General features: G+C 44.1%; 1 protein-coding gene across 12 annotated transcripts in view; it reads left to right on the forward strand.

The window, feature by feature from the left end:
* The window catches only part of LOC106561057 (pleckstrin homology domain-containing family A member 7), a 173,953-nt gene that overhangs the window by 85,878 nt on the left and 60,447 nt on the right, over nt 1–27,628 (forward strand). For all 12 annotated transcript variants that reach the window (XM_014124646.3, XM_014124645.3, XM_014124644.3 and 9 more), the window contains 2 exons: nt 11,078–11,161; nt 22,876–22,990. In XM_014124646.3, coding sequence (XP_013980121.1) covers nt 11,078–11,161; nt 22,876–22,990 — 199 coding nt within the window. The remainder of the gene's footprint in view (nt 1–11,077; nt 11,162–22,875; nt 22,991–27,628) is intronic.

The raw sequence follows: 27,628 nt of genomic DNA on the forward strand, positions 1-27,628 counted from the left end.
AAAATAAGAATGTGTTCTTAACTGACTTGCCTAGTTAAATAAAGGTGTACATTTTTTTTATTTTTTTTAAACAATCGAGAGAATGCCAAGAGTGTGCAAAGCTGTCATCAAGGCAAAGGGTGGTAACTTTGAAGAATCTCAAATATAAAATCTATTTTGATTTGTCACACTTTTTTTGCTTACTACATGATTCCATATGTGTTATTTCATAGTGTTGATGTCTTCACTATTATTATACAATGTAGAAAATACTACAAATAAAGAAAAACCTTGAATGAGTAGGTGCGTCCAAACTTTTTACTGGTACTGTATCTGTGTGCAGTTTGAACGTAGTTTCTGGAGCCATTGCTAACTAGCGTTAGCGCAATGACGCAGTCTACAGGAGCCGCTAGCATGCTGAGGTGCCTACTGACTGTAGTGATACCTTTTTCATGTGATGAAAATGCCAACATATAAACCTGCGTGCTGCTGTTGCTAGCCTGGCTCCCACTGTATTTGACTTAGTCTTTGTGTAACCCAACCTAGTGGACTCACTCATCATACATGATACTCTGTAGTCCTTGGCAGGGTTGTGTGTGTGTGTGTGTGTGTGTGTGTGTGTGTAGATGTAGGCTACATGTGTGTACGAATGTGTACATGCTGTATGTGTTGTGCGTGTGATGGTTGTGTGTGGAGGCTTGTATATCCAGTCCTAACTACCCGACTCTTGAAATCAATCTGTGCCTTTAACAATAGTTCAAAGTCTGCGTTAAAACAGTTTTCTTTTGGAGGAGAGTGCTGGTGTTCTGAGTTCTCAACTTCTGATGACACCGGATCCTCTTCATCTCTTTAACAAAAGCCAGCGTGTGGGATGGAAGGATAATTATTAGCTGTATTATTCAGAGCCTACATAGCAGCTCCACTCAAAGGGCTACTTTAAATGTCTGTCTATGCCACCACGTACGCAGACACCCACATCGCATTATACATATACACACACACACTCACACACTGATACCCACACAAACTAATGCACGTACACACACGCATACACACGTATACATGGACAGGCAGACGGACCGACTCATGCGTGGACACACACACGCACCCACCCACACCTCTCCGCACTTTGAATGGGAATGACCTCGCTCTGCCCCTCTCAGAATGCACCAACAACCACTCTCCTTTCCCTCCTTTCCTCCCTCCTTTCCTCCCTCCTTTCCTCCCTCCTTTCCTCCCTCCCTCCCTCCCTCCCTCCCTCCCTCCCTCCCTCCCTCCCTCCCTCCCTCCCTCCCTCCCTCCGTCTGTCCCTACATCTGTCCTCCGCCCTGCATTTCAAACACATTTCATCTGGAAACCTTTAAATAGACCTGACCTTTTTGACTGAACACACACCCACTCACCAAATAGATGTTTTGAAGCAATCTGTCTTTCTCAGCACGGGGCTCTCGCAAACCTGCCAGCTGTCTCACGCCAGTAGATACGGAGACAAATGTCTCCACTCAGGATTGGGTGAGATGTCAGTGAGAGTGGAGGCTACATCCCGAAAGGTACCGTATTCCCTATTTAGTGCATACATTTTGACCAGGACCATATGGGTACTGGTCAAAAGTAATGCACTATTTAGGAAATAAGGTGCCATTTGTGACGTAACCAGCTGTTCAAAGCCAACATATTTAGTCTTTGATACACTACATGACCAAATGTATGTGGACACCTACTCGTCAAATATCTCATGGCAAAATCATGGGCATTAATTCATATGGAGTTGGTCCCTCCATTGCTGCTATAACAGCCTCCACTCTTCTTGGAATGCTTTCCACTAGATGTTGTAACATTGCTGTTAGGACTTGCTTCCATTCAGCCACGAGTATTCGTGAGGTCGGGCACTGATGTTGGGCGATTAGGCCTGGCTCGCAGTAGTGTTTCCAATTCATCCCAAAGGTATTCGATGTGGTTGAGGTCAGGGCCCTGTGCAAGCCAGTCAAGTTCTTTCACACCGAGCTGACAAACCAATTCAGTATGGTCCTCGCTTTGTGCACAGGGGCATTGTCATGCTGAAACAGAAAAGGTCCTTCCTCAAACTGTTGCCACAAAGTAGGAAGTGCAGAATTGTCTAGAATGTCATTGTATGATGTATCATTAAGATTTCCCTTCACTGGAACTAAGGGGCCTAGCCCAAACCATGAAAAACAGCCCCAGACTATTATTCCTCCACCACCAAACTTTACAGTTGTCACTATGCCTTGGGGTAGGTAGTGTTCTCCTGGCATCCACCAAACCCAGATTCGTTCGTCAGCCTGCCAGATAGTGAAGCGTGATTCATCACTCCAGAAAACGCATTTCCACTGCTCCAGAGTCCAATGGCGGCAAGCTTTACACCACTTCAGCCGACCCTTGGCATTGTGCATGGTGATCTTAGGCTTGTGTGCGGTTGCTTGGCCACAAAAAAAAACATTTTATGAAGCTCTTGACAAACGGTTCATGTGTTGATGTTGCTTCCAGAGGCAGTTTGTAACTCGGTAGTCAGTGTTGCAACCGAGGACAGACGTGCTAAGCGCTTCAGCACTCTGCGGTCACTTCTCACTAAAAGACACATGACAGCCCGCTTGGAGTTTGCCAAAAGGCACCTAAAGACTCTCCGACCATGAAAAACAAGATTCTCTGGTCTGATAAAACCAATATTGAACGCTTTGGCCTGAATGCCAAGCATCACTTCTGGAGAAAACCTGGCACCATCCTTAAAGTGAAGCATGGAGGTTGCAGCGGCAGGGACTGGGAGACTAGTCAGGATCAAAGCAAAGATGAACCTGGCACCATCCTTACGGTGAAGCATGGAGGTTGCAGCGGCAGGGACTGGGAGACTAGTCAGGATCAAGGCAAAGGTGAATGGAGCAAAGTACAGAGAGATCCTTGATGATATCCTGCTCCAGACCGCTCAGAACCTCAGACTGGGGTGAAGGTTCACCATCCAACAGGACAACGACCCTAAGCACACAGCCAAGCCAACGCAGGAGTGGCTTCAGGACAGGTCTCTGAATTTCCAGCCAGAGCTCGGACTTGAACCCGATCTAACATCTCTGGAGAGACCTGAAAATAGCTGTGCAGCAATGCTCCCCATTCAACCTGACAGAGCCTGAGAGGATCTGAAGAGAAGAATGGGAGAAACTCCCCAAATACAGGTGTGCCAAGCTTGTAGTGTCATACTCAAGAAGACTCAAGGCTGTAATCTCTGCCAAAGGTGCTTCAAAAAAGTAGTGAGTGAAGGGTCAGATTTTTTTTTTTTTATGTATTTATATAAAATAGCCAAAAAATCTACAAACATGTTTTTGCTTTGTAATTATGGGGTATTGTGTGTAGATTGAGGGTGGGAAAAACAATAAGGCTGTAACGTAACAACATTTGGAAAAGGAGTCTGAATACTTTCCTGTGTGTGTGTGTGTGTGTGTGTGTGTGTGTGTGTGTGTGTGTGTGTGTGTGTACAGTTGAAGTCGGAAGTTTACATACACTGTTGGAGGCATTAGAACTCGTTTTTCAACCACGCCACAAATGTATTGTTAACAAACTATAGTTTTGGCAAGTTGGTTAGGACATCTACTTTGTGCATGACACAAGTCATTTTTCCAACAATTGTTTACAGACAGATTATTTAACTTATAATTCACTGTATCACAATTCCAGTGGGTCAGAAGTTTACATACACTAAATTGACTGGGCCTTTAAACAGCTTGGAAAATTCCAGAAAATGATATCATGGCTTTAGAAGCTTCTGTTAGGCTAATTGACATCATTTGAGTCAATTGGAGGTGTACCTGTGGATGTATTTTAAGGCCTACCTTCAAACTCAGTGCCTCTTTGCTTGACATCATGGGAAAATCAAAAGAAATCAGCCAAGACCTCAGAAAACAAAATTGTGGACACAAACACAAACACTTGCATCTTTCTTAGCGAGGGATGGAGAGAGAGGGGAGGGGCACCGTATAGGCACGTTGGCCACCAGGCAGACAGTCAGAACCGTGCACGAGGCCTGTCTATCGGCAATCAAAACCTGTATCTTGCAATGAAATGCTGTATCTCGCAATTTCCTGGCTTGCAATGTCAAGCAACTTCAGTCAAGCAACTTCAGTCAAGCAGGGCCTACCATCAATGAATTGGCTTGGATATTGAGATGAGCGAGATGCAACACTACGCTCTCCCTGTCACACACAGTATCTGTGCATGTGCACGGGTTTACTTCACTCTGTTCTGTGCGGTAGCCAGGGCACCAAAACAGTGGAGTAGTTGAACTTCGTGCTGCAACGCTCTTAGTTGATGCGGAAATAGACCCACTATGCTGTTTACGTTCTGTGTCTACATAAAAAAAACATTGTTTTTCGGTTATGGATTTTACTTGACAATAAGGATCTCAATTTTGTTTAAACATTCACACCACTACTTAGTGAGCAGCGCTTGCTGATGTCAGATGGAGACACTACTCCATATATATATACATACATACATACATACATACATACCATACATACATACATACATACATACATACATACATACTAAGAGGTTAAGTCACCTGCATTGGGATGGGGTGGGCATAGTAGCCAAGTAACCAACATTTGTTTACATTAATGTTTACCTCCCTTGATGTGCCAATCAAGATTTGAGTGTCCTTACGTACCTCCTCAGCACTGTAGGTAAATACCACACCGTACATGGAGAGGGTTGAGCTCAGCGCTAAAGCCAGTGTGGAGTGGGTTATTTCTCTCACCATGCTGGGTGGTTTTTGAGAGAAAGCAGACGTTTTTTCTTAGCGGGATGTTATCTGTTATGACGCAGTCTGAGTCCGCTTCACCTGTGTCTCTGTTTAGGTACTCCCACAACATGTTCAAAGCCAGATAATAAGAGTTAACATTTATGTAGTCTTACTTAATACCCCAAACCAGAAACGAACAGAAACAACCCAAAATACCAAACAGCTGCCCATTAAAAAATACCAGAAACAACCAGAAACTACTCCAAACAGCTACCCCCAAAATACCAGGAACAACCAGAAACTACTCCAAACAGCTACCCCCAAAATACCAGGAACAACCAGAAACTACTCCAAACAGCTACCCCCAAAATACCAGGAACAACAGAAAATACCACAAACTACTCTAAACAGAACTCCAAAATACCAGGAACAACCAGAAACTACTCCAAACAGCTACCCCTAAAATACCAGGAACAACCGAAAATACCACAAACTACTCTAAACAAAACTCCAAAATACCACAAACTACTGTAAACGGCTACCCTCAAAATACTGGAATCTACTAGAAACAACCCCAAAATATCCAAATCAATGTTCATTGGTCGCGTACATAGATTTGCAGATGTTATCTCAGGTGCAGTGAAATGTTTATGTTCATAGCTCCAGCAGTGCAGGAATATCTAACATCCCCACAGCATGATGCTGCCACCACCATGCTTCACTGTCCTCCAGATGTGACGCTTGGCATCCAGGCCAAAGAGTTCAATCTTGGTTTCATCAGACCAAACAATCTTGTCACTCATTGTATGAGAGTCCTTTAGGTGACTTTTGGCAACCTCCAAGAGGGCTGTCGTGTGCCTTTTACTGAGGAGTGGCTTCCGTCTGCCACTCTACCATAAAGGCCTGATTGGTGGAGTGCTGCAGAGATGGTTGTCCTTCTGGAATGTTCTACCATCTCCACAGAGGAACTCTGGAGCTCTATCACAGTGAACATCGGGTTCTTGGTCACCTCCCTGACCAAGGCCTTTCTTCCCAGATTGCTCAGTTTGGCCGGGTGGCCAGCTCTAGAAAGAATGATGGAGGCCACTGTGTTCTTGGGGACCTTCAATGCTGCAAAAACTTTATGGTACACTTTATGCTTCGACACAATCCTGTCTCTGAGCTCTACGGACAATTTCTTTAACCTCATGGCTTAGTTTTTGCTATGACATGCACTGTCAACTGTGGGACCTTATATAGACAGTTGTGTGCCTTTTTACAAAACGTCCAATCAATAGAATTTACCACAGCTGGACTCCAATCAAGTTGTAGCAACATCTCAAGGATGCTCAATGAAAACAGGATGCACCTGAGCTCAGTTCCCGAGTTTCATAGCAAAGGGTTTCTGTTTTATTTTGAATACATTTGCAAAATGTAAAAAAAAAAATATTTTCGCTTTGTCATTATGGGGTGTTGTGTGTCGATTGAGGAGGAAATTGTTTATTTAATCAATTTTAGAATAAGGTTGTAACGTAACAAAAATGTGGAAAAAGTGAAGGGGTTTAAATACTTTCCCGAATGCTCTGTATGTTAGACATCATGGATAAGAATTGCCTGAGATGGTGTGGTGGGAACAGCTGTGCTCTAAAACGTCTCTGATGGTACCAAAGAGATCCCTACAATATTATACGAAACAGTTAATCGTGACTTTAGAGTGGATTCGATATACGTTAACGTAGAGGGAAGTAGACAATTTTCATTGTAAAGGATTGGAACCATTTCTCAATGGGCTTTTCCACATTATAATTGAAAAGTTAGGAGCAGGCAAAAACAGTGATTTTCCCTGTTGTAATCAAATCAAATAATTTTATTTGTCACATGCACCAAATACAACATTACCATGAAATGCGTACCTACAAGCCCTTAACCAACAATGCAGTTCAAGAAATAAATAACATATTTACTAAATAAACTAAAGTAAAACAATAAAATTGCATAACAATAACGAGGCAATATACTGAGGATACCGGTACCAAGTCAATGTGCGGGGGTACAGGTTAGTCAAGGTAGTTTGCACATGTAGGTTGGGGTAAAGTGGTTGTGCATAGATAATAAACAGTAAGTAGCAGCAGTGTAAAAACAAAGGGGAGGGGGGGGCGGTCAATGTAAATTGTCAGGGTGGGCATTTCCTATAGCTTGTTAAGGAGCCTTTTGGACCTAGACTTGGCGCTCCGGCACCGCTTGCTGTGTGGTAGCAGTGCGAGAACAGTCTATGACTTGGGTGGTTGGAGTCTTTGACCATTTTTTAGGCCTTCCTCTGACACCGCCTACTATATAGGTCCTGAATGTCAGGAAGCTTGGCCCCAGTGATGTATTGGGCTGTCTGCACTACCCTCTGTAGCGTCTTATAGTCAGATGCCGAGCAGTTGCCATACCGGTCAGGATGCTCTCGATGGTGCAGCTGTAGAAATGTTTGAGGATCTGGGGACCCATGGCAAATCTTTTCAGTCTCCTGAGGGGGAAAAGGTGTTGTCGTGCCCTCTTCCCGACTGTCTTGGTGTGTTTGGACCATGATAGTTTGTTGGTGATGTGGTCACCAAGGAAACTCAAGACCCACTCCACTACAGCTCTGTCGATGTTAAATGGGGCCAGTTCGGCCCGCCTTTTTATTGTAGTCCACGATCACCTCCTTTGTCTTGCTCACATTGAGAGAGAGGTTGTTGTCCTGGCACCACACTGCCAGGTCTCTGACCTCCTGCCTATAGGCTCTCATCATTGTCGGTGATCAGGCCTACCACTGTTGTGTCGTCAGCAAATTTAATGGTGTTGGAGTCGTGGTTGGCCACGCAGTCGTGGGTGAACAGGAAGTACAGGAGGGGAATATGCACGCATCCCTGAGGAGCCCCAGTGTTGAGGATCAGAATGGCAGATGTGTTGTTGCCTACCCTTACCACCTGGGGTGGCCCGTCAGGAAGTCCAGAATCCAGTTGCAGACGGAGGTGTTTAGTCCCAGGGTCCTTAGCTTATTGATGAGCTTTGTGGGCACTCTGGTGTTGAACGCTGAGCTGTAGTCAATGAACAGCATTCTCACATAGGTGTTCCTTTTGTCTAGGTGGGAAAGGGCAGTGTGGAGTGTGAATGTGATTGTGTCATCTGTGGATCTGTTGGGGCTGTATGTGAATTGGAGTGGGTCTAGGGTTTCCGGGATGATTGTGATGTGAGCCATGACCAGCCTTTCAAAGCGCTTCATGGCTACCAACGTGAGTGCTACGGGGTGGTAGTCATTTACCTTCGCATTCTTGGGCACAGGGACTATGGTGGTCTGCTTGAAACGTGGGTATTACAGACTTGGTCAGGGAGACGTTTAAAATGTCAGTGAAGACACTTGCCCGTTGGTCAGCGCATGCTCTGAGTACACGCCCTGGTAATCTGTCTGGCACCGCGGCCTTGTGAATGTTGACCTGTTTAAAGGTGTTGCCAACATTGGCTACAGAGTGCGTGATCACACAGTCATCAGGAACAGCTGGTGCTCTCATACATGCTTTAGTGTTGCTTGCCTGAATGTGAACATAAAAGGTATTTAGCTCATCTGGTAGGCTTGCGTCACTGTGCAGCTCACGGCTTGGTTTCCCATTTTATTGTCTGTAATAGTTCTGCAAGCCCTGTCACATCCGACGAGCATAGTAGGATTTAGTCTTAGTCCTGTATTGACACTTTGCCTGTTTGATGATTAGTCTGAGGGCATTGCGGGATTTCTTATAAGCGTCCTGATTAGAGTCCCCGCTCCTTGAAAGCGGCAGCTCTAGCCTTTAGCTCGGTGCGGATGTTGCCTTTCATCCATGGCTTCTGGTTGGGATATGTACGTACTGTGGGGACGATGTCGTCAATGCACTTATTGATGAATCTGGTAACTGAGGTGGCATACTTCTCAATGCCATTGGATGATTCGCAGAACATATTCCAGTCTGTGCTAGCAAAAAGTCCTGTAGCATCCACGTCATCTGACCACTTCCGTATAGATTGAGTCACTGGTACTTCCTGCTTTAGTTTTTGGTTGTAAGCAGGAATCCGGAGGATAGAATTATGGTCAGATTTACCAAATGGAGGGCTAGGGAAAGCTTTGTATGCGTCTCTGTGTGTGGAGTAAAGGTGGTCTAGAGTTTTTGTTTTTTTCCCCTCTGGTTGCACATATGGGCCCTGAGACTAGCGCTGGTTATTTTCAAGTAATACACTGAGGTCATCCCAAATCGTTGCAACATTACATTTGCTGTTGAATTTGATGGGGATCTGTGACCACGTCACCATTGTAGCGGATGGCTGAAGAATACTGTGGAGGGTGGGTGCCACTGCCATCCCCTGGACAGCACTATTGCTAAATGACGATAAAATGATTCATTCCTGTTCAGCCAATATCGCTAATACTTATGCTTATCTGCATAGACAGCAGTACATACTTTTCTAAGATAATTGTCTATGCTAAGGTAGACCCCAGTATTGTCCCCTGAGACATACTCGTATCTAGAGCATAGTGCGTATTTTCCTGTGTGAAACATAACTCTGCTTGTGTCCCAAATGGCACACTATTCCATATTTAGTGCATTACTTTTGGTGCCATTTGGGATGCAGACCTCTGTCAAAACAACAAACAGCACAGCAGCCTTTTCACACGTCCCTGTGCGTATTGGACCAGAGTGCTTTTTTTCCTTCCTTAACCAGGAAGTGAGCTCTCAGCCGTCACTCCACATCAGCTCCTACAGGGACAGCAGCAGCTCAACTACTATTTGATGGAGGGAATATATTGGGAGGGTGTTGTGTGCCCTATAAAGGCTTGTTTTTAAGTCACTTGGACTGTGTCCCAAATGGCAACCTATTCCCTACATCGTGCACTACTTTTGCCCAGAGCGCTATGGGCACTGGTTTGAAAGTAGTGCACTATATAGGGAATGGGGTGCCATTTGGCAATCAACCTTGGTGGTGTACACAGGGCCTAACTGATTACATCCTAACCCCTGGAAGAAGAGGAATGCATTAGAGCTTCCTGGTACTCTGGGATATCTGGGGACGAAGCGCTGCAAATTGCGACTTTTGTCAGCGATCTCCTTAAAGATCCAAATCTGCCTTTATGTTCTGAAAGGGACTGACTTAACCTACATAGCAAGCAACAACAAGACGTGTTGAAGACTAACTGAACTTAGTATGTATGTGTGATTGGCTTTGCGATATCAGAAGATGCTACACACATTTCTTCCCTAGTTATTTTGAGATGTCAACACTCGCTGGTTCTGGTCCCCCGAGTGGACTGGATGGTGGATATGTCGATGTGCCCATGAGCGGGGCACTTCCCCCTGATTGCTCCTGTGTGCTGCTCTGGATGGGAGCTTCTGCTAAATGACTAAGATTTAATGCAAATGTTGAGAGGTTTCACCGCAGGTGAACTGTATGTTTTTTTTTTAATTCATTAAAATAAAAACTTCACTGATTCACTTAGTCTAACTGACGCTGAGTGATTTGTGTTTCATAAATGTCATCAGCCTTATCGTAGGCAGTCAACTTTGACCGTGACTTCGATTTTCCAACTCACCCTCACTCGGCAAGCTCCCACGAGACGAGAGTCGAATGTTGTAGACTGTGTATAGTTGAAAAACATTGGGTGCCGTTTACCTTCAAAGTTTTTCCAAAGCAAAGCGTTATTGACCAGCCCCCCTGCCACCACCCCTCTTTGTTTATCCCCTTGGCAATGGAATTTACACCCCTGATAGAGGGCCCTGCTGTGTCCCAAATGGCACCCTATTTCCTATGTAGTGCAGAAGTACATATCGGGAATAGCCTAGGGACGCAGGCCCCAGGTTGAAATCAATGGAGGCCTTGCCTGGCCTGACCGATCTTTCTCTTTCTATCTCTCTCTTGATCTCGCTCTCTCGATCTCGCTATCTCTCGATCTCGTCTCTCTCTCTCTCTCTCTCTCTCTCTCTCTCTCCCTCTCTCTAGATCTCTCTCTCTCGATCTCTTTCTTTCTTTTCGTGTGTGTGTGTGTGTGTCCGGAATTTAGTGCTGAGCCTGACACTTTATGGCCAGATCATACGAGCTGTCCAGGACGGGGGCCACCGCCACCCCACACATTCTACACAGGCCTGAGAAAGTCAGGGGGGCGAGACTATGGGGTTATTTAGTGCTTGAAACCCACTACGCCCCTAGAGAATGATCCGCTTGTGTCTACATGTGAGCGGAAGGGGGGGGAATCCAACGCAATGACCACAGACTGATTCGATAGCCAGGGATGCTAATTTTGTTCCACTCTGTTTTTTCCCCCTCTCTCCTCCTACCTCCATTCCCCACCACTGTTCCCTCTCTTCTCCTCTGTTCCTCTCATAGCCATAACCAGAGGACCACGACATTCCGGCACCCCGTGACGGGACAGGTGTCTCAGGAGAACGTTGGTTTTATCCTCCAAGAACAGTGAGTGACTAATCTACTTTTATCTACCCTTTGTGCGACGAGAACTTTTGGTTCTCAGAATATCGCTGGAATGCTAGTTGGTAATGGTCAATAACAGACCTGTGGCCTCTCAGAAATGTCACTGGTGTACATCTATTTGTAACTACGAGTGTGCAAACCTCAAACAAAGCCAATGCCAAGCTGAAGTATCTATATTCATGTGTATTCATTCAGCGTCTCAGACAAATATCAATCTTCAAAGTAAATCCAACTGTGTATTATTTCAAGACTGTAGATAGAGCCTAAGAATTGTGGCGATGGCCAGATATGTCAAGGTATATGGAGCAGGGAAACAATCTATGGAATAGTGGTAAAAGCCAGTACTGTTGGGAAAGCTGACCTTTGGAGAAGTTGGCTTTGTTGGAGTATAGATAGACAGGTAGTTGTTGTTTGGTGTATACAGCATTGGGTGTGAAGTAAAAGGCAAAGCCAGTGTTGTTCAGAAACTGAGATTATGGAACAGAGTGGTACATTAACCCAAATAGGATGTTCTTTCACTCAGTCCCTTTATGGATCATCAAGGTTGGAAGGGTGGACCATGTGCCCTCTCAAATGTCCAGAGCCTGGTCTCCAGATTCCACTTACCCTTAGCTGGCCTCTACCAGGCCATCTTAACCCTGACTGTGTGAACCAAATGGCACACTGTCAGTACAGCTATGATTTATCACCCTAACTGCTCATGAGTTGTGACTTACAAACTCTGGTATATAAGTCTACTGTTATAGGCGCATGATCTGCACATCTTGAAACCCCCTTAAAATCTGCCAGATTTAGAATTTAGCTCAGAGTACTGGTGTGGGATGTCACAACGCAGCGCATTTATCCATCTCTTGCTCTAATTTCTCTTTCTCTCTTTGTGTTCTTCTGCCTTCTCTTTTTTTGGTGCTCTGCCCTCAGAAATTGTGTGCATGGAGATTCTGAAAAAGAATCCCAGGTTTTTCTTAATTCCTGGTTGCATCATTCCCAGATGGAAGATACCCTCCCAGCGTATCCCCTCCAGATTCTGAGAATCCTCCAACCAGGATTTCTGAAAAACCTGGGAACTTTGGGAAAGGAGACTAGCACCATTGGTAGAACCTTGTAGTTGGTTTTACTGAAGATTTTCTATTATATTGACAAGATAGTCGAGTGACCGCTCTAACAATGGGGCGGCAAGTAGCCTAGTGGTTAGAGCATTGGACTAGTAACCGAAAGGTTGCAAGATCGAATCCCCGAGCTGACAAGGTAAACATCTGTCGTTCTGCCCCTGAACAAGGCAGTTAACCCACTGTTTCTAGGCCGTCATTGAAAATAAGAATTTGTTCTCAACTGACATGACTAGTTAATTAAATAAATAAATAAAATAAAACTTCTATTCGATCAAATAAGCCTCACATAGAAAATGTGCAATTAAATTTGACACTCTCATTGACCTCCATACAAATATTCCTCACTTCATGGCCTTATTTTTTGTGGACAGATTTTGGACAGAGTAAACCCTCTCTCTTCGCCTCTTCCTCTCTGGTTGTAGCCTGTCAGAAGTCTTCACTCTTCCTGTGCTCTAACCTTAAATGGGGGACCAAAGATGAGTGAATTTAGACTACCTTTGGTTAGAACAAAGTGCCAGTTTTCCCCTCCTGTGTCAGGGTCCAACACTTTGGCCCAAGATGACACAGATTGGAAAGCTTGTGCACAGAGTCATTCCATGAAAAAGATTTTGGATTTTGTTACTCAACACAAAACTACAGTGACAAGTATGAGTTCATGCAGAACTTTCTTATTTCTTGAATATCTCACTGCATCTACACACTGTACTGGCTGCTCATCAACATAAAATCTAAACAGCCGTGGAGCAAATAACACGGATACCACACACTCACCAACGTTCTCTATCTCTACCTCGCTCCATATCTCTCTCCAATCTGTCTCACGTTCTCTCTCTTGTAGTCGCTCCATCTCTCTCGTTCCCTCTTTCTCCCTCTCTGGGATCTATCTCACTCTTGCCCTCTCCTTCTGTGTCTGGCAGAGAACAGGAGAGCACATTCCCCTGCTATGTTCTGATGGATCCGTCTCATTAACGGCTCCAGTATGTGGGCGTGGAGGCCTATTTGAGCCGCGCAGATAATGTGTCACGGCCACTCAGCATGCACACCCTCTAGTACTGCATACAGAGGAACAGGCCAGAGGTGTGTGTGTTGGTGGGTGCGTTGTGTAATGAGTCTTAGTACAGCTGCAGCCTTGAAAATGTTTCGGGGGAACTAGGCGAGCTATAATGCCGCAGCCATGAGAATTGTGGGATACAATGTAGCCTAGCACTAGCCAAACCTGTAGCCAAACCTGTAGTTTGGTGAGCGATTTTACAATCAGTGCATTCAACAAAAGTAGGTCAAACTACCACATAGAGCTCTGTCTTGTTCTATACTAGGACTAGTCCAGGGTTTCCGTCAGGAAAATGTGGCGCCGGACAATGTGACCGGGAAGATTTTAATTTGCCGGCCATTTCAGAAATGTACTGGACCTATATACATTGGGTGCACAACCCATTAGGGCGACCACCCACGGTGCTCAGAATGACATATCACATTTTAGATTATGGTAATTCACCTTAACAGAACATGCAACTCGTGTAATGAAGCAGCCAATAAAACAACATTTTCAAACATTTGCAAAAATGTAATTTGCGGGGAAACGCCATTCTAAACGGCGCACCTGATAGCAGGTGACAGAGATGAAAATCTCTGTTAGAAAGAGGGGGACTTTAAAGATGCAACAACTAAGATGGGTTGCTAATATGACTAGAACTGTTCCTTTGGCTCCTGGACAACGAAAGAAAGTTGATGTGAAAACCAATGGAACAGGAGAGAAATTCTGGTTTCAATGGCATACGAGGAAGTCTTTATAAAATAATTGCCTCCACATTTCTAATGTCGGATTTTGTGTAGGCTACTTCGAATCAATATGAAGTAAAACGTTCAGGTTTCAAATAATTAAGCACAGTATATGTTTTCAAAATGCGTACTGCCTCCAGCTCACATTGCGAAGTGGTGGGTGACAAGCTGATAGCCTTCCCTACCGTTGCCTATGCACTTGAATGACGAATGGGAGGCGAGCTTCAATTACCATTTGAGAAATAAAAATAGTAGCTATTTAAGATAAGACTGTGGCCGTATCTTGCTACTGCATATAAAGCCGGCAGACAGGCATCGAGGCATTCAGGGACTGTTCAATTGAACGTAAGAATGGGCAAAACGAGTTACCTAAGCGACTTTGAGTGTGGTATGATCGTCGTTGCCAAGCGCGCCAGTTCCAGTATCTCAGAAACAGCCGGCCTACTGGGCTTTTCACGCACAACAGTGTCTAGGGTTTACCGAGAATGGTGCGACAAACAAAAAACATCCAGTCAGCAGTAGTCCTGTGGGTGAAAACAGCTCGTTGATGAGAGGTCGAAGAAGAATGGGAAGAATCATGCAAGCTAATAGGCGGGCCAGCAAACAATGGCGCAGTACAACAGTGGTGTGCTGAACAGCATCTCGGGACATACAACTCGTCGGTCCTTGTCACGTATGTGCTATTGCAGCAAACGCCCACACCGGGTTCCACTCCTATCAGCTAAAAATAAGAAGAAGCGCTCCAGTGGGCACGCAATCACCAACACTGGACAATTGAGGATTGGAAAAACATTGCCTGGTCCACCGAATCCCATTTCCTGTTGTGTCATGCTGATGGCAGTCTGGATTTGGCGTAAGCAGCATGAGCCCAAGGCCCCGTCCTGCCTGGTGTCAACGGTACAGGCTGGTAGCGTTGGTGTAATGGTGTGGGGAATGTTTTCCTGGCAAACGTTAAGTCCCTTGATACCAATTGAGCAACGTTTCCTTGCCCCGAGTAATTCAGGCTGTTCTGGAGGCAAAGGGGGGTCCGAATCGGTACTACCAAAAGATGATCGCACAGACCCACAACATTTTAGGCTTATTTCGAGACTGCTGATGAAGTGCAAATTACTTCACATAAGACATTCAAATCTGGACCTCGAAGCCAGTTCCCCTGCTGATTTTTAAATCCTCCCCTCTAATCAAGGACTGATTTAGACCTGGGACGCCAGGTGTGTGCAATTAATCATCAGGTAGAAGAACAGAAAACCAGCAGGGATCTTGACCTCCGGGCTCAGACGCCTGGTATAGTCTTTAGATCACATATTCTTGTTCCAGCACTGCTTTGATAGGTGGTGCCTCTAACAGATCACCATCAAAGCCGAGTTGAAACCTCATCTTAGGTCTTATAATATTGCCTTGGAGAGATTGGCGTCTAAAGGGAGACTGGCTGGGCCTCTCAGACCCAGGAGTGGCTAAAGTGTCTAGGCGTCACACCTTATAAGAGGCCACACGTTTTCGCCTCTTATTTTTATATCAGGCTGGATTGGCGTCTCGCGTCGGTGTCCTGTCTGTCAGTCAGTCAGTCAGTCAGTCAGTCAGTCAGTCAGTCAGTCAGTCAGTCAGTCAGTCAGTCTGTCTGTCTGTCTGTCTGTCTGTCTGTCTGTCTGTCTGTCTGTCTGTCTGTCTGTCTGTCTGTCTGTCTGTCTGTCTGTCTGTCTGTCTGTCTGTCTGTCTGTCTGTCTGTCTGTCTGTCTGTCTGTCTGTCTGTCTGTCTGTCTGTCTGTCTGTCTGTCTGTCTGTCTGTCTGTCTGTCTGTCTGTCTGTCTGTCTGTCTGTCTGTCTGTCTGTCTGTCTGTCTGTCTGTCTGTCTGTCTGTCTGTCTGTCTGTCTGTCTGTCTGTCTGTCTGTCTGTCTGTCTGTCTGTCTGTCTGTCTGTCTGTCTGTCTGTCTGTCTGTCTGTCTGTCTGTCTGTCTGTCTGTCTGTCTGTCTGTCTGTCTGTCTGTCTGTCTGTCTGTCTGTCTGTCTGTCTGTCTGTCTGTCTGTCTGTCTGTCTGTCTGTCTGTCTGTCTGTCTGTCTGTCTGTCTGTCTGTCTGTCTGTCTGTCTGTCTGTCTGTCTGTCTGTCTGTCTGTCTGTCTGTCTGTCTGTCTGTCTGTCTGTCTGTCTGTCTGTCTGTCTGTCTGCTTGTCTGTCTGCTTGTCTGTCTGCTTGCAACTTCTTCTCTCTCTTCTCTTTCTTTGAATCAGTCTATTACCCCTCTCTCTGTATCTCAAACAGTTATTTGCTGATTCTTAACTGCTCTTGCTCTCTCTCCCCTCATTGCTGTGGTATCTGGTGATGATGGGCAAAGCTACGCTAGCAATGTGATGACTCGCTCACAAGAGGGATCGCTGACCCGCCGGGCAGGGCAATGCTTTTGTTGACTGTCGCCATGGCAGCAACAGGGTGGATTTCAAGCACCTGGACCACAGGCAGACAGGGAATGGGGAGAGAGAGCAAAGAGCATGTTTCCACCTCCACAAGGCCTCACGCTGAGTATTTATACTCACGCTTGCTCTCTGGATAGATCAGGAATGGGGTCGTGGATGACTTTTATGTGGCGATATTGTAATACTCCAGAACCAAAGAGGCATTTTGAAGCAGTTTGTTGTCTCCTTTTAATGTGATGTTCCTTCTATACCTTCCCCTAAACTACTAAAATTGCCACTGTCTGTCGTATTGACGTCGCCTATTTGGGTGCACTACACTACAAACGTGACCACAGGGCTTTTCTCCTCGCTGCACGTCAGTCTGCCCCTGAAGGGAGGCGGCAATGAGAGCCAAAGCCAAGGCCCTTTATAGCTGGTTATCATTTTCTATATTTGAAATGCACCCTGGTAACTGTCGTTTCCACTAGTCATTCTGGACTTTGCTAAATAACCAGCTAACGAATTCAAAAAAGGTTTTGTAGGAAATGACAACACCTTAGGAAAGTTGAAAATAAGCTAAAACTTGTGGGAAAGAACATCCCTTCAAGGCCCTTATTCCAGGGTGACAACTCTCAGGAGGCCCAGAGTGATGATAATAACCAATGTGCTGAAAAGCTGGCTGTCGCTGCCTAGATTGCCTGGCAGAATGCCCTTCGTAAGTGCCAGTCTTTGGCTGTGTCCCAAATGGCACCCTATTCCCTATGGCACTACTTTTGACCAGACTCCATAGGGTTAGGGTTAAGGTTAGGGCTCTGCTCAAAAGTAGTGCACTAGGGTGCCGTTGGGGATGCACCCCTTAAGTGTTTTCTTCCCCTCTCATGACGACAAAGTAAATGTCTGAGTCAGAGATGGAGAGACGAGATCTGCGTTACCAGGTTTCTGTACAGCGAAGCGCTGAGGAATTCTGTGTGTGCAGATGTAAAGATTTGACTTTGTTTCTTGTGTTTATGGAAATGAAGGGTTATGTGGGTCTCCTTGTGCATTTGTAGGTTTAGTTTGAGTGATTTATATTAGTTTCTGTTTTACATCGGATAATGAAGTCGTATTTTCATTTTTTATTTGATTTGTTTTGCCTCCAGTTCAGTCACTATTATTGATTGAGCCTTTAGTTAACACTTATCCTCTAGTTTTAGTAGCTTCAAAGGTTTTGCTGATAGTTCATCTAAGGCAGTGGTATTCAAACTGTTTTAGCGGGGGCCCCATTTTTTCCCGCCATAATTTCTGGTATCGCCATTTTTTCCCTCAAAGAATTTCTGGCGACCTCACACAACCCCACCTCAAATCTAATGACACAACCTTAAAATGGGTACATTTAGATTTTTACATAAACACAATTTTCAATTCGTTGTATTTTGATCTCTTATCAAAAAAATATATATATTCTTATGAATACCACTGATCTAAGGCTAAGCTATAATAGTTTTGCCTTTTAGGTCATAATGAATAAGATTGTATGGACCGATTCTAGATCAGCACTCCTACTCAAAGACGCTTTGTGGATAGGGGCCCAGAGCGCAGTGCATTATGGGAGGAGATGATGATTTCTCTCAGGTGATGGCCTAGTTAGCTAGCCGCCCACAACCTCGCATCACTTCCTGACAGATGAGTTCGCTCTATCCATATCCTATGAGAGAAACCCCAGAGGAGTGTCTGTGCGTCTGTCTATAACATGAGCTGGTCAGTATGTGTAGGTAATCCTTTCTAATGCCGCTTTTTTGAAAGATATTATGTAGTAGAGCTGCAGAAGTGTTGCTCTCCACTTTCTGGGGGACCGAGTTTTGAAATCAGTGGAATTAGACTATGATAGCTAAGGAGATGGATAAAATTCTGGTGTTTGATTGCAAAATGCAGAGGGAGTCGAAAAGAGAACAGAAAACGCCTGTCTCCGGATGACATCGTCAAACTAAGGGCAACCATGGCATCCGTGACAGAGAGGGAGAAGCGTCCATCCATGTATACGGGTAAGATAATCTAGCTAGCTACATTTTCAGATATTACTCATTTTTTATTTTGTCAGAAAGTCGTTTTTATTTCAAGTTAGTGTACTGTTAGCTAGCTAGCTAATGTTACGTGAATGATCTGTGTAGTAATATTATTTGTATCCCAGAGCCATTTGCTTTGCTAGTTATAGCCTAATATTAACTAGCTAACATTGAACCTGGTTGGTTAGCTGCCTGAAGATTCATGCAGGGTAGTAAGGTTATGAGTTGGGAATATGGTTCATTGTTTAGCTAGCTATTTAGCTACATGTCTAAAAGACTCTACTATGCAAGTAACCATTTCAATAGAATGTTCATGATGTCACTACGACAACTGTTGATAGATGTAGCTGGTAAATATCATATCGCTCTGGCTATCTACTCCGATTTCAGAGCACTCTCTTCTGAGTGTGCCAGAGTGCAGAATAACTGACAAATTTGCGAACGCTCAACACCCGTTGAATATGGCCGGTGTCAGGAAACGTTGTCAGAAAAGCATAATTAAATTGTTGCAGCAGTACAATTACAGTCACCAATGCATAAAAACAGCCTAACCAGCTCTGCTAGGGCGAGTAAAATGGTCAGAGTGAGCTGTTCTCTCATTTGTGTCTGGAAGTAGCTAGCCAACCTTAGCCAGTTAGCGTGGGTGCTTGACTACTGTTGTAAGGTCAGAACGCTCAGATCAACCCTACTTCTCGGCCAGAGCGTCCAGGGTGCGCTCTGAACGCTCCAAGAGCGAAACGCTCTGAACTTCCAAACGGACAATCTGACAACGCTCTGAGTTTATGAACGCCCAGAGCACACTCTGAGCACAATCTGGCACTCCAGATGAAATTTACGAACATACCTGTAGTATACACCAGCCTTTAGTCTTGAAATCTTTGGTTGTTTAGTACATGACCTCACATGTGAATCCTTAAAGAGATGGGTGGGGCTAAGGCTTAAGAGGGTGTGAACGATGCTGAATGGGTGTAGACAAAGAAGAGCTCTCCAGTAGGTGTATCAAAACATGCAAAGGACATTTTCGCAAAGGTTTATCAACGTTCAAAGCAGAATTATGATATATCATTTTCTAGCTCTGAGTCTACTTTTATCCAATGTAAAAAAACACAATTTCAAATTTTGCTGCAAAAGATCGAGCCGGTCGGTCACATATCTGGAAATCCTTGTGATTTAGTTTCTTTATTGAGAAACGATGTGTGTGTGCTGTGCTCTGAAACACTCCACTATAGAGATCTAGCCGAATTACCTATTAATCCTTGGAGCATGCACAGACGCGCACACACACACAAATCCACAGCAGTGCACCCTCATGTATTCCTGCCCTCGAACATCCGACAGCTACTACTGCGCTCTGGAATGGACAGAGCGACAAATCACATTAACAATGGCTGGACACAGACATGGTCAGCCAACACTGGAATCACTTGGAGCTCATTTCCTATTCACACAATGTAAATCTCACAGTACAGCGTGGGCAAGAGAGGGAGAAAGATGTTGGAGCTCTGTCAATCAGGTTCTTGGTCACCTCCCTGACCAAGGCCCTTCTCCCCATTTAATCTCAGTTTTTCACAATTCCTAACATTTAATCCTAGTAAAAATTATCTGTCTTAGGTCAGTTAGGATCACCACTTTATTTTAAGAATGTGAAATGTCAGAATAATAGTAGAGAAAATGATTTAGTTCAGCTTTTATTTCTTTCATCACATTCCCAGTGGGTCAGAAGTTTACTCAAATAGTATGGGGTAGCATTGCCTTTAAATTGTTTAACTTGGGTCAAACATTTCAGGTAGCCTTCCACAAGCTTCCCACAATAAGCTGGGTGAATTTTGGCCCATTCCTCTTGACAGAGCTAGTGTAACGGAGTCAGGTTTGTAGGCCTCCTTGCTCACACACACTTTCAGTTCTGCCCACAAATTTTCTATAGGATTGAAGTCAGGGCTTTGTGATGGCCACTCCAATACCTTGACTTTGTTGTCCTTAAGCCATTTTGCCACAACTTTGGAAGTATGCTTGGGGTCATTGTCCATTTGGATGACCCATTTACAACCAAGCTTTAACTTCCTGACTGATGTCTTGAGATGTTGCTTCAATATATCAACATCATTTTTCCTCATGATGCTATCTATTTTGTGATGTGCACCAGTCCCTCCTGCAGCAAAGCACCCCCACAACATGATGCTGCCACCCCCGTGCTTCACGGTTGGGATGGTGTTCTTCGGCTTGCAAGCCTCCCCCTTTTTCCTCCAAACATAACAATGGTCATTATGGCCAAACAATTCTATTTTTGTTTCATCAGACCAGAGGACATTTCTCCAAAAAGTACGATCTTTGTCCCATGTGCAGTTGCAAACCGGTTTTTATGGCGGTTTTGGAGCAGTGGCTTCTTCCTTGCTGAGCGGCCTTTCAGGTTCTGTGGATATAGATGCTTTTGTACCCGTTTCCTCCAGTATCTTCACAGGGTCCTTTTGCTGTTGTTTTGGGATTGATTTGCACTTTTTGCACCAAAGTACGTTCATCTCCAGGAGACAGAACGCGTCTCCTTCCTGAGCAGTATGACGACTGCGTGCTCCCATGGTGTGTATACCTGCGTACTATTGTTTTGTACAGATGAACGTGGTACCTTCAGGTGTTTGGAAATTGCTCCCAAGGATGAACCAGACTTGTGGAGGTCTACAATTTTTTTTCTGGGGTCTTGGCTGATTTCTTTAGATTTTCCCATGATGTCAAGCAAAGAGGCACTGGGTTTGAAGGTAGGCCTTGAAATACATCCACAGGTACACCTCCAATTGACTCAAATTATGTCAATTAGCCTAACAGAAGCTTCTAAAGCCATGACATAATTTTCTGGAATTTTCCAAGCTGTTTAAAGGCCCAGTCAACTTAGTGTATGTAAACTTCTGAACCACTGGAATTGTGATACAGTGAATTATAAGTGAAATAATCTGTCTGTAAACAATTGTTGGAAAAATTACTTGTGTTATGCACAAAGTAGATGTCCTAACCGACTTGCCAAAACTATAGTTTGTTAACAAGAAATTTGTGGAGTGGTTGAAAAACGAGTTTTAATGACTCCAACCTAAGTGCATGTAAACTTCCAACTTCAACTGTTAGGTTGGAGTCATTAAAACTTTGACGATGTGTCAGGAATTGTGAAAAACTGAGTTTAAATGTATTTGTTTAGGGTGTATGTTTGTGAACTTCAGATATTTTTGTATAAATTCCCAAAAATGGCTACTAACCTGTTTTCACTTATTTATTATGGGGTACTGTGTGCAGATTGCTGAAAAAACATGTTTAATCAATTTTAGAATAAGGCGGTAATGTAACAAAATGTGGAAAAAGTGGAAGGGTCTGAATACTTTCCGAATGCACTATGTATTGGATAAGGGCTTTTTTGGGCTTGGGCCCATTTCAATTTCATTAATGTAGGGCTCATAAAATGTATTTAATATACGGCTCATTAGGCTCAGGTAGTATCAGGTTTGAATTTTCATGCTGATCAAAGCTCTAATTAAATCCAGACATATTTATTTGCTTTGTAATGCTTTTGATTGATACTTCCGGTTTTGTTGGGAAATACCGGATACCCGGGAGAAAAGGTATTTATTCTCAGCATGGAACCTTTGTAAAAATACTGGGAAAATATTAAATCATAGCGTGAACTAGATTTGCAGAGTTTGATGAATTGCACTGCCCCGTGGGTAACCTTTTGTGTTGGGAGCGGCAATTTATACTTTCGACTTCAATTGAACTTCCACACCTGTCCACACAGTCAGAGAGGACAATGAAGAGCCTTTTAGATTGATTGCTTTCTGATGAAGTCAACCTGTGCTCTGACTTTTAGTAATAATGATACATTATTAGGCATGCCCATATATTTATTGATATTGAGCGCAAGGATTGCAAAGCTGGGCCTGTGTTCATAAAGCATCTCAGAGTAGGGGTGCTGATTTTAAGATCAGGTCCCCTCCTGTCCATGTAATCTTATTCATTATGACCTAAAAGGTGAAACTGATCCTAGATATCGGCACACGTTAGGAACATGGGCCCTGAGGCTTGAAAGAGAGCTGTTCCGGTGAAAGTTCAGACAAAAGGGCTCATCTCCACAGAACACCATTCTGTCCTTGGCCTCCAGGGTGTGTGCTCAGTCTACGGAGTCGTGTGTGTGTGTGTGTGTGTGTGTGTGTGTGTGTGTGTGTGTGTGTGTGTGTGTGTGTGTGTGTGTGTGTGTGTGTGTGTGTGTGTGTGTGTGTGTGTGTGTGTGTGTGTGGAGTCGCATCCTCTACCGGGTGTCGCAATGACACTCTGTGTACACACACACACCCGGTCATGTCTGCTCTGTGTGACCCTGTGCTGCTGTCTCTGTTTCTCACCAGGCCCGGTGGCCGCATGTCAAACCCCCAGCAAGCCGACCTGCGGCCCTCCAGCACCATCAGCGAGGCTTCCACCGCCGTCACCACCTCCACCGTGGACACCACCTCGGGGTCAAAGGTCAGTCCCAAAACCTTATTGATTTATTCTCTCCCAATCCTCTTCAATTTGACATGACGTTTTGAAATGACGTTATCTTTTTGAAGCACGAACGATACGGAGCGTTTCTGTTTCAGTTTCTGTCCTGGCCTTCCTGTATTATACCTATGCTAAAAAAATGTATTCTACTGAGCCATTTACTTGTCTTTAATTATTTCTTATTGTAGCATTGTCAAGAAGGAACCCGTAAGTAAGCATTTCGCTGGACGACGTATACCATGTGTCCCGTATATATTACGATAGCATTGCCTATCGACGATCATTGACTGCCGTTGTTGATGGTGACGACATCGTGACGTGACAGACAATGGGATGGTTTAGTCTATTTGAACTTGACTGGCGCCGCACAGTAAAGAACGGAGTCTCTTAAAATAAAGTGGTGATCCTAACTGACCTAAGACAGAATTTTTACTAGGATTAAATGTCAGGAATTGTGAAAAACTGAGTTTAAATGTATTTGGCTAAGGTGTATGTAAACTTCCGACTTCAACTGTATATACTCTATAACTATGGCAGTAAAACTAGTTTAGTTTACCTTTTTAGGTCCAACTTAAACAACTTTTTAGGTACAACTGTTTAGGTACAACTTAAAGATGTGTATCTACTGTATGGCAGTGGATAAAAATAAGCTGGCTGTGGCAAGCTACTCACCATCAAACCACAATGCCTACTCTCTCACGTTGTGACCTAGGGCTGAATAATGTTCCACCAGCAGCTCGTAGAGCGCCCTCTTCAGGAAACCATTGAACTTTTAAAAAAAAAGACCACAAATGAGGATGCGTATTTGTTTATTCTATGTACAGTACAAGTCAAAAGTTTGAACACACCTACTCAATCCAGTGTTATATATATATATATATATATATATATATATATATATATATATATATATATATATATATATATATATTTTTTTTTTAACAATTTTCTACATTGTAGAATAATTAAGAAGACATCCCAACCAAGAAATAACACATATGGAATCATGTAGTAAAAAAAGTGTTAAAGATATCAAAATATATTTTAGATTTTTCAGTCGCCACCCTTTGCCTTGACATATTTGCACATGCTTGGCATTCTCTCAACCAGCTTCACCTGGAATGCTTTTCCAACCGTCCTCGAGGAGTTCCCACATATGCTGAGCACTTGTTGGCTGCTTTTCCTCATCCCAATCCTCATCCCAAACCATCTCAATTGGGTTGAGGTTGGGTGATTTGTGGAGGCCAGGTCATCTGATGCAGCACTCCATCACTCCCCTTCTTGGTCAAATAGCCCTTACACAGCCTGGAGGTGCGCAAACCAGATGGGGTGGCATATCGCTGCAGAATGCTGTGGTAGCCATGCTGGTTAATTGTGCCTTCAATTCTAAATAAATCACCGACAGTGTCACCAGCACACCTCCTCCTCCATGCTTCACAGTAGGAACCACACATGCGGAGATCATCCGTTCACCTACTCTGCGTCTCACAAAGACACGGCGGTTGGAACCAAAAATCTCAAATTTGGAATCATCAGACCAAAGGACAGATTCCCACCAGTCTAATGTCCATGGCTCGTGCTTCTTGGCAAGTCTCTTCTTCTTATTGGTGTCTTTTAGTAGTAGTTTCTTTGCAGCAATTCGACCATGAAGGCCTAATTCACGCAGTCTCCTCTGAACAGTTGATGTTGATGTGTCTGTTACTTGAACTCTGTGAAGCGTTTATTTGGGCTGCAATTTCTGAGGCTGTTAACTCAAATTAACTTATCCTCTGCAGCAGAGGTACCTCTGGGTCCTCCGTTCTTGTGGCGGTTCTCATGAGTCAGTTTCATCATAGCGCTTGATCGTTTTTGCGACAGCACATGAAGAAACTTTCAAAGTTCTTGAAATTTTCCCTATTGATTGACCTTCATGTCTTAAAGTAATGATGGACTGTTTTTTCTCTTTGCTTATTTGAGCTGTTCTTGTCATAATATGGACTTGGTCTTTTACCAAATAGGGCTATCTTCTGTATACCACCCCTACCTTGTCACAACACAACTGATTGGCTAAAACACATTAAGAAGGAAAGAAATTCCACAAATTAATTTTTAGCAAGGCACACCTGTTAATTGAAATGCATTCCAGGTGACTACCTCATGAAGCTGGTTGAGAGAATGCCAAGAGTGTGCAAAGCTGTCAAGGCAAAGGGTGGCTACTTTGAAGAATCTCAAATATATTTTGATTTGTTTAACACTTTTTTTTGGTTATTTCAAGATTCCATATGTGTTATTTCATAGTTTTGGTGTCTTTGGTATTATTCTACAATGTATAAAATAGTAAAAATAAAGAAAAGCCCTTGAATGAGTAGGTGTGTCCAAACTTTTGACCGACACTGGATATAATATCGGCTCTTTATCTGTGGCATAAAGACCGATTACAAATATTTCTGTGAATGGCTAATATCTGCCGACAATATTGCTCAACCGATTTATCGGTCAGGGACTATATATAGGGAAAAGTCATTAACGACTGGCATTAGGTGATGATGAATGGCTAGGGGGGCTGCTCTCACACACCTGTGACCAAGACCCCATTAAAAGCCACCAGACAGTGGACAGGGGGTTTGAGTGGAGAGGAGGGGGGCTTCTGTCTGCCCATAGGAGGCTGGTTTAATTAATGTCGCAGACTCCAGAGGGGGAAAGTTAGACGTGTGGATCTGACGGAATTCGACGTGGACTGCGCCTGTGTGTTTATGGAATTGTGTAGGTTGAGGGTGAATGTGACAGGGCAAGAGTTTGTGTGTGTGTGCGTTTTGTGTGTGTCAAGTGTAAAATGTGTGCCCGTTTGTGTGTCAGGTATATGACGAATGACAAGTTGTGTGTGTGTGTGTGTGGCTCAACATAACAATCTCCGGGCCTTCTCTCCAGGCTCTATTGTGACCCCGGTCTAACAGTCAAGCCCATTTCAAGCCGCAGGTGGGGTACACCTGATACTCCCCCCCTGCCCCATTTATAACTTGAAAGGCGATTAACTACCTAACTTTCACTTTGAAGACTGGTCTTAGTGGCATTACTTCCCCATGTTCCTTCAAGGCTTTTGCGTAAAGCCAAGAGAACAGGCTACTGTAGCATTAGCATGAAATGGGCTCTCTCTCATTCCTTTCTCTCGCTCTGTCTCGCTCTCTCTCCTTTGCTCCATATCTCCCTCTCTTTGGCAGAGGATGGGAGAGCACACACACACACACACACACACACACACACACACACACACTGCTTCTCTTTCTTAGGCACACACACACACACACCACTAAACAGAGGTAAATCATGTCCACCCCATCAACAGGTGGAGCCAGACTATGATTGAATGTGGCACACAGGGAGAGGATCGGGCATCCATCACACTGGGGCTCATCAGTTACCATGACGAGAGACCACAGCTTTTCACCACCGTAATCCTATTCCCTTTATAGCGCAGTACAAAAGTAGTGCACTATATAGAGGATAGGGTGCCTTTTGGGATGCAACCCAGGTGATCCCACCCATTCCCCATCCCTTCCCTCCATAAGGGATCACTTTACTGATGAACATCAGCACTAAACCGCTGCATCAGTTTCCAGAAGCATGATTCATGCTTTTCCTCTGTGTGTGCTGTTACGACATTAAGAAAACAACAACAACAACAACAACAAATTGGTGAGCCAGAACAGGTTACACTTTTTGTTTCGTCGGCATTCCTGAAAATAAGCACCAATATGTCTGTGCCAGACGGTTCCAGATTCTGTTGCCTTATTTGAAGTCTTTGTCAAAGAGATGTCTTCTCTTCAAACTCTTCCAGGCAGTGTGAAGGTATTGTCACCACATAGTAAATTGCAGACAAATACAGACTGTAAAGAGTATGTGGCGTGTACTGTGCATTTGGAAAAGTATTCAGACCCCTTCCTTGTCCCCCCCATTTTGTTACATTACAGCCTTATTCTAAAATGTATTTTAAAATATATATATATATAATCTCATTAATCTACACACAATACCCCATAATGATGAAGCGAAAACAGGTTAAGACATTTTTGCAAATGTATTAAAACACAAATACCTTATTTACATAAGTCTTCAGACCCTTTGCTATAAGACTCGAAATTGAGCTCAGGTACATCCTGTTTCCATTGATCATCCTTGAGATGTTTCTACAATTTGATTGGAATCCAGCTTTGATAAATTCAATTGATTGGACATGATTTGGTAAGGCACACACCTGTCTATATAAGGTTCCACACTTGACAGTACATGTCAGAGCAAAAACCAAGCCATGAGGTTGAAGGTATTGTCCGTAGAGCTCCGAGACAGGATTGTGTCGCAACACAGATCTGGAGAATGGTACCAAAACATTTCTGCAGCATTGACTCTCCCCAAGTGGCCTCCATCATTCTTAAATGGAAAAAGTTTGGAACCACCAAGACTTTCTAGAGCTGGAGACCTTGCCAAACTGTGCAATCGAAGGAGAAGGGCCTTGGTCAAGGAGGTGACCAAGAACCTCATGGTCACTCTGACAGAGCTTTAGAGTTCCTCTGTGGAGATGGGAAAACCTTCCAGAAGGACAACCATCTCTGCAGCACTCCACCAATCAGGCCTTTATGGCCAGAC

The sequence above is a fragment of the Salmo salar genome, chromosome 10, assembly GCF_965601325.2.
Source record: "Salmo salar chromosome 10, fSalSal1, whole genome shotgun sequence".
NCBI classification, from domain to species: Eukaryota; Metazoa; Chordata; class Actinopteri; order Salmoniformes; family Salmonidae; genus Salmo; species Salmo salar.